General features: G+C 35.8%; 2 protein-coding genes across 2 annotated transcripts; both read right to left on the bottom strand.

The window, feature by feature from the left end:
- Nucleotides 1–414: 414 nt before the first annotated feature.
- On the bottom strand, nucleotides 415–8,824 carry LOC116713488 (interferon-induced, double-stranded RNA-activated protein kinase-like). Its single transcript, XM_032553666.1, has 19 exons — nucleotides 8,718–8,824; nucleotides 7,679–7,805; nucleotides 7,454–7,596; nucleotides 7,240–7,363; nucleotides 7,067–7,131; nucleotides 6,379–6,528; nucleotides 6,156–6,288; nucleotides 5,443–5,498; nucleotides 4,869–4,959; nucleotides 4,276–4,307; nucleotides 4,155–4,197; nucleotides 3,995–4,068; nucleotides 3,754–3,882; nucleotides 3,493–3,621; nucleotides 3,205–3,421; nucleotides 1,942–2,085; nucleotides 1,748–1,849; nucleotides 1,077–1,139; nucleotides 415–555 (listed from the first exon to the last, which is right to left on the bottom strand). Exons 1-19 carry the CDS (start codon nucleotides 8,822–8,824, stop codon nucleotides 415–417), a joined length of 2,070 nt encoding a protein of 689 aa, XP_032409557.1.
- Nucleotides 8,825–9,134: 310 nt separating this feature from the next.
- Nucleotides 9,135–12,966, bottom strand: gpatch11 (G patch domain containing 11). The gene is made up of 8 exons (XM_032553667.1): nucleotides 12,804–12,966; nucleotides 11,923–12,149; nucleotides 11,793–11,834; nucleotides 11,590–11,710; nucleotides 11,407–11,497; nucleotides 10,194–10,301; nucleotides 9,982–10,063; nucleotides 9,135–9,907 (listed from the first exon to the last, which is right to left on the bottom strand). The coding sequence occupies exons 1-8, from the start codon at nucleotides 12,851–12,853 to the stop codon at nucleotides 9,852–9,854; spliced, it is 777 nt and encodes a 258-aa protein (XP_032409558.1). The 5' UTR covers nucleotides 12,854–12,966; the 3' UTR covers nucleotides 9,135–9,851.
- Between the last annotated feature and the right edge of the window lie 67 nt (nucleotides 12,967–13,033).

Below are 13,033 nucleotides of genomic sequence, written 5' to 3' on the forward strand. Positions count from 1 at the left end.
TATGTAAACTTTTGACTTGTGCTGTATATAATGGACCAAGGACGTGTCCACATCAAAAACACAAATGCGGTTAATTATTTGCACTTCACAATCAGAAAATGTTCTAAGAGTTTAAATTTTACATAATGTGGAACATTTTCTTTCACATTCTGTTTTTAATCACTAAACATTTATTTCGCATGAATATGATTTCGTCATAAAGGCAAATACTTTAAAAACATTCAAGTTCAGATTCTTCAGGTTCTTGAGTTTCATATGTACTTAATTCGAATCAATAAGCTCAAGAATTTAGAAAGATATTTCATCTTTAAAGCAGTTTTACTGCATTAGTTAAAAAACTTATGAGTCCAACATAAATAGTCACTAAATGAATAATTCATCCTTGTCAGGGCTCCAAATGTGTCTGTGAAGTAATCAGATTACTGTCCTGCTGTCACGCTGCTTGGTTTTAAGTTCTGCAAGCAAATGTTTGTGCTGCTCTAAATCTGTTTTTATTTTACTTGCTTCTGGTCGCTCTTCTGGTTTACCACACAGCATCGATTTTATCATTTGGCTCTGAAAGAAAAACACATCAAGAACAAGCCGGTATTAGGATTTATTTAATAACTTAATTAAAAGTCTGTTGTAAAACTTTTATGGTCCTGGTTTATCTTAAACATTATGATCCTTCAAGGCTTCATGAATAAGTTTCTAAAGTGATTACTTGTTTATTAATTCATATTATAACTGAATTAATAGTTTGGACCAAATGAGGAGGCTTTAGTCCTCAATACATTAGTCCCAGGTTCAATTCCTGACCACTGGTCACTTGCTGTATAACTTCCCCCTCTTTGCCGTCTTCCCTGTCAGACTACTAATGAATAAAAGTCACTAGTGTCTCAAAATCTAAAATTAATAACAATATTTGGGAATGTTTTTTTATATTGGTCACTTAATGTATTTTTTAATATTGCTGATAATTTGTCTTATACTATGTGCCAATAGAATAAAAAATAAAAATATATTTTTTGTAATCTACCAAATATCATCAATGTGAAAATTAAGACGGTCCATAGATTGAGAGAGTAGTCGAGTACCTCTTGAGAAAAATGATACAGAAATAGTTGAGGAGGCTTCTGGTTTCTTACATCAGTCCACATCTGGAAATCAAGTAGCAATAAAAGAGAAGAAAACTGTTTAGTCTAGTTGAAATAAACAAAGAAGGATCAGCAAAACACTTTTCAAATAACAAAAAAACTCCCTATAAAATGATGCTTCCACTACCGCCATAGTTAACAGTAATTACAGCCCTCTTTGAGTGATAAACATCTAATGTTTTCCTGGTAAAGCTTGCAGTAAAGACACTGTTGTTTTTTCTTAAATAGGATCCAAAAGTTTACACTGATGTGAACTGGCTTGATCAATTTATGTTTCACAGTAAAACAAAAAAAAAATTATTTAATGTTACAAATATCCAATGTTAAAAATATTTTATTTTTTACATTGATAAGAGTAACTAGAACCTTTTAATTTGTAATGAAAGGTTTTCTGTTTCCCTGAGGTTTAAATATAATGCGACACTGAGGGCTTGTCTCTCCTAAAAAGATCCTGAGAACCTTGTTCATCGACATGGCATGCTGAAATATTTGAACATTTTTAATGAAAAGCTGATGGACTCTGCCAGACACCTGGAAAAGGGTCATCATCATCCAACCCACAGCTCCAACCTAACAAAGAAATGACTGACGAGACACAAAAACAACCTTACTTTTTCTTTCTCGTGGATAGTGGGTATGTTCCAAAGGAGTTCAAAAAATATAAGACCCAAAGCAAATATGTCGACCTTCCGGTTATAAAGCCTCTGTTCCTTCTGTTATAAAATGACACAGAATTAGCAAAAGCCACACAAACCCATTGACAGTTCATGAAATATTTAAGAGACATTCCTACAGCTGCTCTAACCTGCTCAGGTGCCATGTAAGATGGAGTTCCTTTGTAGCCTCTTCTCTCCTTCTGGTTCTCTGCATCATCTTCAATCTCAGATGTGACGAGACCAAAGTCTCCGATCTTCACTGTGCCGTTCCGGCTGAACATGATGTTAGCGGGCTAACACGCAGATTCATGAGGCACAGAAAGACATAGTTCAGAATTTGCCCGAATGCACTTATGTAAATTTGATTCCTTGGTTTTCTATTTTTTTTAAACTTGCAAAAATCTCATCCTTTTTCCTCCACCTTTTCAAATGAGGTATTTGTGTGTAGAATTTTGAGAAAAGAGATTGATTTAATACAATTTGGAATAATGCTGTAATATAAAAAAATATGAAAAAGAGAATTGCTGTGAATACTTTTCAGATGCACTGAACTACAAAAAAAGAAAACAAAATGAAACCAATAATTTACCAAGACTGGAATAGACTGCTTACCCTACAGTGGCTACTTCTGCCTACTATTTAGAGTTTTATGTGTAAAATCTCTGAAAAACCATACATAATTTCCCCCTATTTTATAACTAATCAGCAATTTGTGTTGGTCTAGTTCGGTGGTTTATAATTTTTTTTGTCACATGAGCCAAAAATATCAAGAAATATCAAGTACTAGAGGGCCAAAAGAAAATATTTCTTTAGAATGCAACTACAACAATACATACTGCATTTTTGCCTGCTCAACAATGAGCAGATCATGCAATATTTTAATCAAACATTTAAGATTGTCAGACTTTTTTTTAAAGGAGATGAAGAGCAAAATCAAAAAGAAGGTTTTGTAAAAAAGTTTTATGAAGAGAAAGACATCCAGTTTGCAAATTCTTTTGAGATCAATTGAAAAGAATAGAAGTACATCTAGTCTATTCGTACCAATAAGAACAGGATTTGGATCACTCTTTCTTTGAAAATGCTGGCTGTATTTAGCCAAGAATAAACTATTTAAAAGCAGAATTCGGTGCAGCAAAGTCAGCTGGGTATTTTATAATAAATATAAAAACAACACACAAAAAACTGTGATTATCAAGACATAATTTGTGTTTTCCGTAATACTTTCAATTGCTAAAAGATTTTGTTAGTAATAATCGGCTAATCGATTGTTGAATTGCAGTTGGCCATAAAGTCAAAACCGTTGTCTAGCTCACAAAATCCCAATAGAATCAACTTAAGTTTTTGCCATTTTGCAAAGCTCTGTGTCACTGTTTATTTTTTTAGTTTCAGGTGAAACCGACCAGCTGCCTCACCTTCAGGTCTCTGTGGATGAGCATATTGGAGTGAATGTGCTCGACTCCGCTGACCATTTGCACCATAATATCCACACTCTCTTCTCTTCGCCTGGAGTCTCTGAGGGATTTTTTAGGATTCTGGATGTTTTTCTCATCTATCCAAACCCGCAGTGTTTTAATCTCACACAACTCCATCTGAATGTAGAGATACTTCATAGACAGGTCAATGGAAGATCTGTAGAGTAAACAAAGATGAAATAAACACCAGGTTTGATGAGTGAGACCTCCAGAGAGCAGAGGACTCACTGTGAAGCGCTGCTGCTGTCAGTAGAAGTGTCCCAGGAGTAGGCCGTGTCCTCCAGCCAGCAGGAGTGGTACCGAACGATGTTACAGTGATTCAGCTTCGACAAAACCTTCACCTCCTCCAGAGTTTTTCTAATCCAAATAAGTACAACAAATAGATTACATTCAGAAAACATTACACGTTGATTTGTGTTTTTAAAGCATATGTCTTGGGAATTTACCCCCCCAAAAACCCACTGTTAAAGAAAAAAATTCTTGACTCACTCTTTGTAGCGCACAATCTTTACAGCGTAATATTTTCCCTCCAGTTTATGTTTCGCCTTAAAAACGCGACCAAAAGCTCCTTTATCAAGTTGATGTATGGATTCGTAGTCTGTTTCAAATCTACTGAAACTAAAACACATTAAAAGTTATGAGCTATATGATAGCATGTCTTATTTACTCTTATATCTTCTAAGAAAAGCAATCTCTCTCTTTGTTTCTTGTGCCAATTAAATTTCCATACCTTGAAACTGTCTGAGTTGGTGACTTTACACTCTGAAGATTTCCTCTCTGATTGGTTTTGAAATTTATCATATCCTTAATAAAAGCCACAATGAGGATGTGAGCATTTTGAGAAAGAACCATAGATACAAATGGTCATGGTCACTACCTTCATTCTTTACCTCTTTACTGTTGTCTTTGGCATTTGGAAAAATTGCAGCAATTCTGGTAAGAAAAAAAAAGAATTAACCATTAACATTTGATGAAAGAAAGTACAGCTTTACAGTAGGGATGATGGCTTACTTTATTTTAGGCTTCACAACTGGACTTATCACCTTTGGAGAAAGCAGAGAAACAATCATTTTACTAAATATGCAAACTTTCAAAATCCATTTCAAAATCCATCTTGATGTTTTACACGCTGGCCAAAATGGTTCAACAATACACAAAAGCTGCAACTAAACATTACAAGTCAAAATGGCTTAATTTTACTTATAGTGGAAATCAAAAATAATAGATCGTATATTAACTTACAATGGAAGTTGTTGCCAGTTGGAAGTCATGCTAAAGTGGAAGTTTTGTTCATGTCTAATATTAAGCCAAAAACATAAGTATATGAGAAACCACAGCGTTTGGGGCCTCATCATTAGACTAACAACACCAGCCCCAAAATCTGACAACCAAAAGGGTATCAGATCTTTGTGCTGCAGCTTTTGTTACTGTGCTCCGTCTTGTGTTGTGACTTCAGTATTTTGTTGAACCATCTGGGCCACTGCAGGTTTTAAGAGCTCAAAACACAAAGCAAAAATATGAGTTGGCTAAAAACTTTAATGGATAAACCCGTTGCAACATGTTCTGCAAAGGAAAAACAGGAGCAAGAGAAATAAATAACAGACCTGATCTTTGGGTGGGTTTGATGGATCCATAAAAACAATTGATTCGCTTGTGGCTGATATCACCAGGCCTGATTTTGTGTGACCAGAGTCCCTAAGGATTGGAAGAGATGCACAATTGGTGACGTGTTCAACTATAAGTGTAACCATCTGCTGTATGGCTCAGTCAGAACAGCATAACACTTTCATTATAAAGCATTTTCATATTTGAATTGTTTAAGTATTGTTCCAACATCTGAAGTAATGAAAAGAAATCATAAAAAGAAAGACAGCAGTTTGTGTTTGTTGGTAAAAATATGCAAGAATGCAGAATAAAGGCTTTTTTGAAGCATAAATTTGACTTTTGAAGTTTTCTTGAAAGTAATATTAAAATCTTGTCCCGTCTTCTTCTCGCTAGCTCAATTTTGTGTCTCATCTTGTGAGTGTTGGGTATGGTTGCAACACTAATAAAATCGCGTAACAATGCAGAGTTTTAAACCCAAACTGAATCTCCACTTACACTAAGCTTATCAGGATTAAATTTAATAAAGTGCAAATTTTTTCTAGTATCTTTGACAAAAGCTGGTAGCTGCCTTACAGTGTGCTTGTTGGAGGGGACTGCTTGGCTTGTGTGCAATCATCAGACCCAACTACCTGAAAACACAGAACCAAAATGTTACTTTTTCACATAATATGAGCAAACCACTAAAACAAAGATTTAAAAAAAAAAAAAAGAAATGTTGGCCAACTTCAATGTATTTCCATAAAATGTGTAGTAAATGCTTGTTTTGGGCTCCTTTTGCATCAATTACTGTGTCAGTGAAGCATGGATGAGATCAGCTTGTGGATCTGGTGAGGTATTAAGCAACCCCAGATTGCTTTAAAAGCAGCCTTCAATTCATCTGTAATGTTGGCTATGTTATCTCTCCTATTCCTTTTGATGATACCACATAGATTCTCTATTGAGGTTAGATCAGATAGGTTTGCCAGCCCCTAATCTCCCAAATGGACATTCCTTCACAGTCTTCTCAAAGCTATGGCTGTCCCTATTCCTTACGCACATTTGTCTACTAATTGTTTTGCTGCCATTAAACGTTCTGTGAATATTCTTGCATGCAGCATTGTGTGCTTATTTAGAAATGACCTTTTTAGAGCTATAGTGATTAAAATGAACTGAAATAAATACCTTAAATATATTACTCTGTGTGTAATATAACTGTGTAAAAGATGAATAAACTTTTCAGTGATATTTTAATTCATTTAAATGCACCAGAACTAGATCTCACATTAAAAAAGCTTAAGTATCGGTACCTTGCTGTCCCAGTCTGACCGCTCCTTCAGTGCAGACAAGGCCAATCGAGCTGCATTCTGTTTGGCATCCTTGACGCTCTTGCCCTCACCAACGGAGTACTGCACGTTGTTAATCAATAACTTGTAGAAAAATCTGTAATGCCCAAAAGGAAGAAATTAATAAGCAAAGAGTTTATTAGTCTGGTGCTATGTATTCAGCTTAAAGAAGTTCACTTATGCTCACATTGGGTTATGAGAGGGGCCACTTCTATTCTCTTCTACAAACGCACAGGTGCTCCTTGTTTTCTGACAGTAATAATTGACCAGTCCAATGAAGTTTGTTTCTGTGAGAATGCTGTCTTCAGACTGTAGGCTCAACCGCTTGGCACGATTACTGAAAGACAAAATATTATAACTAATAAAACATTTTACAGTCCCTCCAGGAAGTTGAAATATTAACTAGTAGGAAGGCTATTAACTCATCAACTGTATATTCTGACTTACAATTTTCACCAGTCATCTCAACTTTCCTGCAGATATGACTGCAGGAAAGTTTACGTTTTATGTATTTCCTTCTTTTCTGACCAATCACAGCAACCCGGCTGAATTTTGACCAATCCCCTTAGCCATCTTGAAATTGAACTTCCCCACGACATAAATGTATTTGTATCAAGGGTGCCATTTCAGAAAAGTACTTGACAATATTATTTGCATTTCACTTATTAACCATGTTAAAATCTTATCTTTTTGGTGAAGAAAAGATTTGTAAGATCATGGCATGGTGTAAATAAAGCGTTAAAAAATTTGAAACTTTTTGAAAAAGGTGTTGCATAATCGGTAATTTTAGGCTGCAGCAAAGCAAACAAAAAAACCCTGCATCATCCTGGAGGGGCTGCTTTTAGAACCAACACAGGGAAAAGCATCAGGCTCACCTGATATCTGAGACAACTTCCTCATAAGGCAGACTTGATGTGCCGCTGTCCCGATCATCTCCAGTCTGCCAAACAAACAAAAACATACAATCAGAAACAAACATTTAAATTGAATCCAGGAATCTGATATTTTAGGATAAGATGATAATAAACTTATGTATCTCAGTACTTACATCTAAGGTTTCATTGCCTAATATCTCATGATGCACCAGCCTGGCAGCTTCCTCCCTGGCTTCCTTCTTGGTTTTCCCAAAAGCAGCTGGAAACTCCTTGTCTCCCACCACAAACCTACAATATCTGACGCCGTCATGAGAAGAATACTTTTATATAACTTGTACTACTGAATTCACACCTGTAAAAGTAACTGGTTGATGTAAGGAGACTTACTGAGATAAATTATTGGGTCCAGGTGTGATTTTCTCCACAGCCCTTATCATGAGCCTATTACTTTGCCCATATTCATTCAGCCAACACATGTAGTTAGTTTTCACCTGAACCCGAGGAGAAGAAACTTCTGCAACACTTCCTGTCTGTCAGGATAAAAAAAAACAACATGTTAGTATTTCACATCAATGCAAAAAGTGAAATGTGCATTAATTCAATAATTCTTACAGAAACTGAAGTTTCATCTAACAAGCATGTCAAAGCATTTTTAGCAGCGCTCTGTTTGGCTTCTTTCTTGTTCTTCCCCACACCTTCAGGATATGGCTTTCCATTCACAACAGCTATTAAGGTAAACCTGCAAAAGATTCAGAAGAGCTGCATTAGTTGCTTTAAGAATGTGACTGAATGGTTTGACAAGAAGAACTTAGCTATTTTTTTCACATTTTGGGAGATTTAATGTGACAGTGTAGGTAAGTCTGAATTCAATACCTTTTCTTAGAGGTACGGCTCTAGCAGCTTTGCGGAACAAAAATGGATAAAATGTTTACTGCTGGTGTTATCTAACCAGAGCTTAGTCCCCAATGTTTTCTTTCTGTGTTCTCTGTGTGATTGTCTGATTACTCTCCAAGTACTCCGACTGCCACCCATAGCACAGAAGCATGACTGACAGACTAATCGGTCTTTCTAAATTGCTCTTAGGTGTGCGTGTGTGTATGTGCATGGTTGTTTGTAATGTGTGTCTCTGTGTTGCTAAACTTTTACAGAAATTGTATGGATATGGATGGATCAACAAATTAGCAAATGCTAATTTCTGTGATTTGTGATTTTCTTTCAATAGTCTCTTTCTTCTTGCACACTCTTCAATGAATACTGATAGTTATCCTTCAGACACATTCTCCCACTTGAGCTGTGGATCTCGGCAGCTCCTCCAGAGTTTCCATAGGGTCTCTTAGATGCTACTCTGATTGAAAACCATGTCTTTGTAAGGCTGCATCTGTTCCAACCTCTTACTATTCTCAGAACAGAGCTGTTGAATCAATTAAAACTTGGGAATATTGTTCTATAATTTAACCCACATATTTCTCCTTGATCTGACTGCTGTGTTCCTTGGTCTTCGTGATGTTGTTTCTTCACTGACGTTACTGTACAGCATGCATATGTTTTCATAAAGATGAGTGTTTTACTAAAATGATACAATAGACATTGAGACGCAGATAGAAGAAAACTTCCAGAATGAGGCAAAAATAAAAAAATGCCACCAACTCACGTTCTAATGTGGTCAGGTCCAACACATCCAACTTCCTCATACCGCAGCTCCAGTCGCTCTTTTTGTGCGTATTCGTTCAGCCTCGCTACGTAGTTTACAGAATCCATTTTGAATAAGATTAGCTTCTGAAGTGCAATAAAATATGAGAAAACACAGTTCTAACCCGGTAACACTCTTCTGGTTTCATGTCAGCGCTGCTTCCACGGCAGAGACGTAAGTTTCGATTTCATCAGAAACGTCACCCGTGGCGCCTTCAAGTCCAGTCTGAAATATCAACTCCTGTGGAATTTAATGCATTCACTGTTTTAATTAAAAATGTAACTTTTAAAGCCAGCTTTACATTTCCAATAATTGAAATATTTAAAAAGCGACCGAAGAGTTTGCAAAAGAATGAAAATAAATTAATGTATTAAACAATTTGGCCACGTGGAAGATATTTATTGGCCTCTTCATTTGTATCACCTTTGTAAAAATATGTTTATAGCTTTTGCAAATTATGAATGCGGACACCACGCAGCTCAAAGTTGGTAAATAAATATAAATCCAGTAGGGATTCACAACGGTTCCAGTTAATGGGACATGTAGTTCAAAACGCCAAAGGAATACATAGGGTAATAAAAATGCACAAAAAACAGTCATGAAAGGAAGGAAATAATAATGATTTACAGACGCACCCAGTATAATGATATTTCGGGGGAAGAAATACTAAAAGCAGAGATAATCATGTATTTTTTAAAAATGTCAACAATATGACCTCTTTCTAAGTAACTCAAATTCAACAACAATTTTTGAACATGACAAAAGCCAAATTTCATCAACACAAGATTTCTAAAAAATAAATTTTTGCTTTTGAAACATATGAAGGAGATTCCTCCATCATTTAAAAAAAAATTGTAAATGCAACTCTGTCACATTTTTGAAGAAAAAAACAGACATAAAAACTGACAGTAGATTTCAACAATATATGAACGTTTCACAAATTACCACTAATATTATCAAATACAGTTGCTCTAAAGTCTGTTGATCCCGATTTGCACTGTAACATTATCTTTATTACGTCAAAGGTATTTTAAGAAACAAATATATGTTGCTGTTTTTTCAAGAAGGAAGCTACTAAATGTCTTTTATTCAGGATCATTCGTGATCTGCTGCTGTATCTCCTGGACAATTAGAAGCCAGGTCCTCCTCATCTGCAGAAAGTTAACATATGCATGAGCAAAAGAGCATAAAATAGACAGAAATCTTATGATGGTTTCACCCTTACCATTATATGTGGTTCCACACCATAAGCAGTAAAAATGGACTCCTCGTAAATAGGATGTAATAATTTCCAATTTATCCAAGGGCTGTAAGAGAGACCGAAACAGCTGAAGGTAATATAATGGTAAATTTAACAGCAAACACATTAATGACATTGGTATGGAGCATATATTTCATATGGTAACACTGGGATTTTATCCTAAAATAAATACCAACATTTAGCTCTGGAATTTCTTCCTCTTCGTCCTCCTCTTCAACAGGATCTTCCTCATCATCACCATCATCTTTGGGCCAATACCAGGGTTCTCTGGGAGCAGTTATGCCCTGAGACAAAAACATACCTCGTGTGTAAGAAGAAAACCTACACAATAATGAAGAGTTACTTTAAGAGTTAGTCAAAATGATAATGAGATTTTTCTTCAAAAAGTATATTCCCCTTCTTCTTTTTTTTATGTATTCTCATCTAAAATGAGGGCTGACAAAGGCAAGCATTAATCAGAGAAACAACCAAGAGGAGCTGCAAAGATCCACGGCTCAGGTGGAAACAGTTGTCAAAAGTACCATCTGCAAATCTGACCTTTGTGGCAAAGTGGAAACTTGCGTTTAAAAAGAGTTGTAAGAATTTTCATTAGAAGTTTGCCGGAAAAGACTAAATTTCAACCTTTTGACCTACAGTACAGGCCAAATGTTTGTAATGTTTTAATTCAATGAGTTTCCTTTATTTTCATGACTATTGACACTGTAGATTCACACTGAAGGCATCAAAACTATGAATAACACATGTGGAAATATGCACTAAACAAAAAAGTGTGAAACAACTGTAAATACCCCTTATATTCTAGTTTCTTCAAAGTAGCAACCTTTTGCTGTGATTACTGCTTAGCATACACTCTGCATTTTCTTGATGAGCTTCAAGAGGTAGTCACCTGAAATGGTTTTCACTTCATAGGTGTGCCCTGTCAGGTTAATAAGTGGGATTTCTTACCTTATAAATAGTCATGAAAATAAAGAAAACCCATTGAATTAGAAGGTGTGTCCAAACTTTTGGTCTGTACTGTACATACAGCATGATATTACAACTAGACTGTCATCACACCATTGTGATCAATGGTGTGATCACCATTGATTCATTCCATAATGGAGGAAGCATTATGCTGTGAAAAATGCTGCTTTTCAACAGGGAAATATATTTGTCTGAATTATTTATCTGATGGTTGAAGCTAAATAAAGGAAGAAAGCCTTTTTAGAGGCTGCAAAACACTTGAAACTGGGGTGGAGATTTAACTTCCTGTATGACAACAACCCTCAAGATGCAGGAAGAGATATAATTACATGATTAGGTAAAAGCATAAGCATATCATTTGCTGTAATGTGACAAAATGTTAAATGACTTATTTGCAAGGAACTTTATACTCAAATTTCTTCTAACCTTCTGATTGTCAAGCTGCTCGCAAGACCGCTGACTCCTCCTCAGGTCTCCTTCAATCTTCCGCTCTTCTCTCTCTGTTCTGACTCTTGACCTGAAGTGCGTTGCAAACACAGAAAATAAAACAGCTCTACTGTAAGTAGGGAGGCTCCTCAGGGACATCTCAAATGCTCTTGCAAGCTTCACCTAAAATCCTCCAGAGACTTGGCCTCGGTCTGCTGTTTGGCTCGAACTTTCTGCCGATAATGGTGGAGTTCCTCCTCAGCTTTTCTTTTTTTCATCTCTTCAAGACCAATACCCCCTCTGTCTGATGGATCAGTAATAGAAACCTCAATAAATAACAAATTGTACTCATCAGCACAGTGTGATATAAAAAATGAACAGCTTACCTGCTTTAATACTTAGAGGAATCGGATCAACCCTTCCTGCTCCTGAAGACACATAAGACGGAGGCATTACATTTGATTCAAGAGCCTAATCTTGATTAAAGACAAAAGTATTAGGAAAGATTATACTTACCCTCTTTTCCAAGGCCTTGGCCAGCTTTGTAACCCATCTTTTGAAGAAGTGCAAAGCCCTTGTTCTGATTGCTGATGGAGCTCTGTAAAGCTGCTTCTCGGCTTTCCTTCTCCTGCTCCTTGTAGCTCTTCTGACGGTTCTGGATATTCTTCTCCTTTTGTTTTTCATCCTTTCTGATGGCTTCCTTCACCCTCCTCACCATGTTGACTCCTGGCTTCACATCCTGACTATAAACAGAAAAAACACGGAGAACAGAAACGTTTTGAAGATAATTTCTCTATTAATATTTTAAATGAGCATGAGGGGTGCTTACTTTCACTAGGCTGGTAGCAAAAGAAGAGAATACAAAATATTTTTGTACTTACAGGAGCCAGAAATGTTTACCCAAGAGAGATGTTACTTCAAAATAATATTACTCAAATAAAAGTAAAAAGTATGGTACAAACTACTAATAAAATATTTTTTCCACAAGCTACTTATGTAAATAGTTACTTGATCTGGGGTAATAACACAGAGGTCCTTCTTTTCCCTACACAGAGCCCTTTCTCCAACAGAATTACTCAACAAAGATGCTGATTTTAGCATTATATTCAGCACCTAACAAACTGGCAGATTTTTCTACATTCAGCTAAAATTCCTGGGATGATAAATTTATATATTATTTTATATATTTATTCTTTTAGCTACAACCGTTTTGTTGAAACCTGTTGAGTTTACTTTTGTAAATGAAGGTAATTAATTAAATTCAATAAAGAAATACTTCTTTAATTCTATATTTATCAGTTGTATACTGCTGAAAATTGCTATCATTACATAATTTACAATATCTTGCTAGGTAGCTACATATCTTCGTTATTTCGATAGAAATATAAACTGCTTACATTTTACTGAGGAATGCATCCGACATATAATCTTCTTCCTCGTCCGACATTGCGAATTGCAGAAAAAATGTAGTACAATTAAAACTAAAGAGAGAATCAGCTTAAACAAATGCCCGCTGGTTAATTTTGTTGCTGCCCCTGTGTTTGGTTCGTTCGTAGAAAATTTCCGACCAGCTACAAGGAACCCACGTGTCAATAGTTCCACCGTTTAAAACACATAATTATAGAAA

This window comes from Xiphophorus hellerii, chromosome 22 (assembly GCF_003331165.1).
Source record: "Xiphophorus hellerii strain 12219 chromosome 22, Xiphophorus_hellerii-4.1, whole genome shotgun sequence".
Taxonomy (NCBI): domain Eukaryota; kingdom Metazoa; phylum Chordata; class Actinopteri; order Cyprinodontiformes; family Poeciliidae; genus Xiphophorus; species Xiphophorus hellerii.

Excerpts from the sequence above, each read along its gene's own strand:
- gpatch11 (XM_032553667.1), bottom strand. The coding sequence starts at position 12,853 with ATGTCGGACGAGGAAGAAGATTATATGTCGGATGCATTCCTCAGTAAA. Across the intron at positions 11,498-11,589 it reads AAGTCTCTGGAGGATTTTAG|GTCAAGAGTCAGAACAGAGA; the intron begins GTGAAGCTTGCA and ends AACGCACTTCAG. Across the intron at positions 10,064-10,193 it reads AAGAAATTCCAGAGCTAAAT|CCCTTGGATAAATTGGAAAT; the intron begins GTTGGTATTTAT and ends TCTCTCTTACAG.
- LOC116713488 (XM_032553666.1), bottom strand. The coding sequence starts at position 8,824 with ATGGATTCTGTAAACTACGTAGCGAGGCTGAACGAATACGCACAAAAA. Across the intron at positions 7,132-7,239 it reads TAGGCAATGAAACCTTAGAT|ACTGGAGATGATCGGGACAG; the intron begins GTAAGTACTGAG and ends TTTGTTTGGCAG. Across the intron at positions 4,198-4,275 it reads GTTGTGAAGCCTAAAATAAA|AATTGCTGCAATTTTTCCAA; the intron begins GTAAGCCATCAT and ends TTTTCTTACCAG.